Source organism: Carlito syrichta, unplaced genomic scaffold, assembly GCF_000164805.1.
Source record: "Carlito syrichta isolate Samal-C Ts95f unplaced genomic scaffold, Tarsius_syrichta-2.0.1 Scaffold304744, whole genome shotgun sequence".
NCBI lineage: Eukaryota > Metazoa > Chordata > Mammalia > Primates > Tarsiidae > Carlito > Carlito syrichta.
Genome location: NW_007248840.1, coordinates 13,675 through 17,818, shown reverse-complemented (window position 1 = coordinate 17,818; position 4,144 = coordinate 13,675). Strand labels below are relative to the sequence as shown.

Below are 4,144 nucleotides of genomic sequence, written 5' to 3'. Positions count from 1 at the left end.
AAGAGAGAGACAGCTTCGGGGAGGAAGAGGAATGAGCAGCCCATGTGAAGAGAGCAGCGTGGGCAGGACTGACAGGCTCTGTGTCATCTGGGGTCTTGGCAGGAGACAGAGGACCCACTTGGCTTTCTGTGTTTGCTTCATCAAGAGGACTGAGAGAAGGTGTTAGGCATAGAGGTACAGGTGGGTGGAGGGAACCCATAGGGAGGCTGAAGCTCTGGGCACTCGCCAAGTGGAAAGCCATTGGGACCCCTCCAGGCAGAACTGTCCCTACAGCCAGACTGGCACTACAGGGACACAGCCCAGCCAGTTACAGGAACTATGGCCTGTAGGCAGAGAGGGAGCAGGAATAAGTAATGCCCTGGTCTAGCAGGGTGCAGTGGCTCACACCTGTAATCCCAGCATTTTGGGGAGGCTGCCATGAGTGTGAGCATGCCACTGCATTCCAGCCTAGGCAACAGAGTGAGACTCCAACTAAAAAAAGAAAGAATTTCCCTGACCTTTGTCTCCTATGTTTTGGTTTCCCACCTGTGTCTTCTCTGGTCAAACCCAGCAGGAAGCCAGAGAACAAGGAGCTCAGTTGAAGTGTGTAGGTCAGGTGAGTTAGCCCCTAAGGGCACAGAGTAAGGCAAAGAAGGACAAAAAAAAAACCAGGTGACTGTACTCAAAGAGAGCATCAGCAGCTCCCCTGGGAAGGTGGGTAAGAAGGGAAGGGGCTCAGCCGGGCTTGGTGGCTCACCCTGTAATCCCGCGCCTTGGGAGGCTGAGGTGAGTGGATTGCCTGAGTCCGCGGGTTCGAGACCCGCCTGGGCAACTTGGTGAGACCTCATCTCTACAATAAATAAAAAAATTAGCCGGGTGTGGTAGCGCACGCCTGTAGTTCCAGCTACTTGGAAGACTGAGGCGGAAGGATCACCGGAGCCCAGCAGGTCGAGGCTGCGGTGGCCGGGAGCGGCCACTGCACTCCAGTTTGGGCAACAGAGTGAGACTCCAACTCAAAAAGAAAAAAAAAAAAAAAAAAACAAGATGGGAAGGGGCTCAAGACAGAGTGGAGCAAGCCTTACTTTGGAGAGCAGAATGATCTGATCTTTAGTGAACTCAAAGAAGGAGCACCCTGGAGATCCAGAAAAATCAGGGGAAGCGGCTGAGTCAATTCATCCTGTGGTGGGGACCATGGTGTGGACAGGGCAGGGAGGCACAGTGGGTTATGGGGTGAATTGCGGGTGGGCTACAGGTGTCTGTGCCTGGGAACCAGATGGCATTGCTCGTGACTGAAGGCAGGTCCGAGTTTCTGGGGTGGAGGTTGAGCCAAAAGGCTAGCTGGGTGGACTGTCCCCAGGCAAGGGTCATGAAGATGGGGCAGTGACTCTCCTCACATGAAGGTCTCTTCAGGTCCAAGTTGGGACAGTTTCCACAGGGTGCTCAGGAAGAGGGCATCCACATTCTGGGCAGAGAATGGGGTCCTTCCCTTCTCTCAAGGAAGGGTGCTTCTTCGAGGGCATGTTTGCCCACCCCACCTTGGGCTGCCCCCACCACACAGATTAACTGCATCCACAGGCTTCTACCACCATGTCAGGAATATCAGTCTTGACAATGTGGCTGTCTCTGTCATAGTAGAGCAGGGACAGGGGGCGCCGGGCTGTGGGCACACAGCATGAGCCCCCTGCAGTGGTGCCTGCAGCTGTGTTGGCCTTGAGCAAATTGAGTACTGCAGTGTGAAAAGAGGCAGCAATACCAGGCATGCCTGCCACATGTAGCGGGCACTGCCCTGTGCAGAAGTTCATGGCGTAGCCCTCAGGCTGGATGATCCAGTCGTGCCAACCAATCTCACGGAAGTCCACAAAGAATTCTTGCCGACAGCACATTCTAGACCCTCCCTGGCAGTCGATGCCTCGTCGGCGAACTCGATGCTTACCCCCAACTCTCACCCGGGCTGCCACGAAAGGCCTATGGGCAGCCCCACTCCAAATGACAGAGCTCTGGGCTACCTGGTCTTCAAGGACGAGCTCCAGGGTCAGGTGGCCCTGGCTACAGGCAGCGTGTGCTTCGGGCCCCAGAAAGAGCTGGTGCCAGCCACTGGTATCCACCTCGAGCAGGTGTTGAGTAGCCAAGGTGAAGTTGGTGTATGGACTTAGCACAATGACCCTCACCTTTGGAGTCCAGGTGGTATTGGGAGGGAGCTGCACAAAGAACACGAGGCTGGCCTGCTGGACTTCCATGCCACCAGCAGTTCTCTGGGAGGAGAAGTGAAAATCAAGACGAGTCTGGCTGGTGTTGGAGAGGCCTGTGGACACAAGAAGCTCCTGTCACTGTGGCCTTCTGAGTGTCAGTTCTACCAGCTGCTTCTCTATACTCAGCATACTTGAACTCTCTGTGGCACTTGAACGTGTCCCCCAGGTTCATGTGATCCCCAATGCAATGGGGTTGGGAAATGGGGCCTAATGAGAGGTGTTTGGGTCATGGGGACACTGCCTTCATGCACAGATTAATGTCCTTATCCTGGGACCGGGCTCTTTACTAAAGGACAAGTTTCGTTCCTCCCACCCCCACTCTCTTTTTGACCTTCTGTCATGGGATGACATGGCACAAAGGCCTTCTCCAGATGCCAGTCCCTTGATCTTGGACTTCCCAGCCTTCAGAACTATGAGCTGACACATTTCTGTTCATTACAAATTATTAAACTGGGCACAGTGGCTCACACCTCTAATCCCAGCACTTTGGGAGGTGGAAGCAAGAGGATTGCCTGAGCCCAGGGGTTCAAAACCAGCCTGGGCAACGTGGTAAGACCTTGTCTCTACAATAAATCAAAAAATTAGCCAGGCATGGTGGCATGTGCCTGTAATTCCAGCTACTTAGAAGGCTGATGCAGAAGGGTTGCCTGAGCTCAGTTAGGCCCGTGGTAGCCCTGAGCTTGACATTGCACTCCAGCCTGGGCAACAGAGTGAGACTCTGAGTCTAAATAAATAAATAAATAATTGTGGTATTCTGTTATAACAGCATGAAATGAACTAAAATAGCATTATTGACCACCCTTTTTTTCTTGGAAAAAAAAATCTTTCCTCTTTCCAGTTTCATGACACGGCTCTCTTATAATTCTGCCTTAGTTTCTTTCTATGCTGGCTTTTCTTTCTCTGACCATCCTTTCAATACAAGAGTTCTCCAAGGTCTCTCTTTGACTTTCATTTCCTTTTACTCTGCACTATGGGAGCTCTTACTTACATGGCCACCCAACACAACCTTTATGCTGATGATTCCCACATCTGTATGCCCAGTCTAGATCATTTTGCACATCTGGACTTGACATATAGACTTGGAAATCACCAAGCCTCTGGCCTAAATTTCTTTCTTGTAGAGACAAGATCTTGCCATCTTGCTCAGAATGGACTTGGATTCCTGGCCTCAAGTGATCCTCCTGTCTCAGCCTCCCAAATTGCTGGAATTACAGGCATGCACCACTGTCCCAGGCCCAGGTCTAAATTTCCTTCTTACTTCTTCTTTTCTTTTTTTTTGAGTCAGAGTCTCACTCTGTCACCCAGACTGCAATGCAGTGGCATGCTCATGGCCACTGCAGTCTCAAACTGCTGGACTCAGGCAATCCTTCTGCTTCAGCTTTCCAAGTAGTTGGTACTACAGGAATGTGCCACTGTGCCTGGCTAAATTTTTTTTTTTTTTTTTTGAATCAGAGTCTCACTCTGTTGCCCAGGCTAGAGTGCAGTGACAGGCTCACAGCTACCACAGCCTTGACATGCTGGGCTCAGGCAATCCTTCTGCTTCAGCCTTCCAAGTAGCTGAAACTATAGGCCTGTGCCACCACATCCAGTTAATTTTTTAATTTATTGTGGAGCTGAGGTCTCGCCAGGTTGCCCAGGTTGGTCTTGAACACCCTGGCTCAGGCCATCCTCTCGCCTTGTCCTCACAATGTGCTGGGATTAGAGGTGTGAGCCACCACGCCTGGCCTATATATTTTGAATTATTGTAGAGACGAGGTTTCACCAAGTTGCCCAGGTTGGTCTCAAACCCCAGAACCCAGGCAATCGACTTGCCTCCGCCTCCCAATATGCTGGGATTACAGGCATGAACCACCACACCTGGCCTCAGACCTAAATTTCTTTCTTGGGGGCAGGGGAGTTGGAATCTCACTCTGTCG

At 51.6% G+C, this 4,144-nt stretch overlaps 1 protein-coding gene across 1 annotated transcript in view; it reads right to left on the bottom strand.

Annotated features, from left to right (window-relative positions):
- Positions 1-1,538: 1,538 nt before the first annotated feature.
- Positions 1,539-4,144, bottom strand: part of INHBC (inhibin beta C subunit) — a 12,824-nt gene continuing 10,218 nt past the window's right edge. Inside the window, exon 2 of the mRNA XM_008060831.1 lies at positions 1,539-2,281. Coding sequence (XP_008059022.1) covers positions 1,539-2,281 — 743 coding nt within the window. The remainder of the gene's footprint in view (positions 2,282-4,144) is intronic.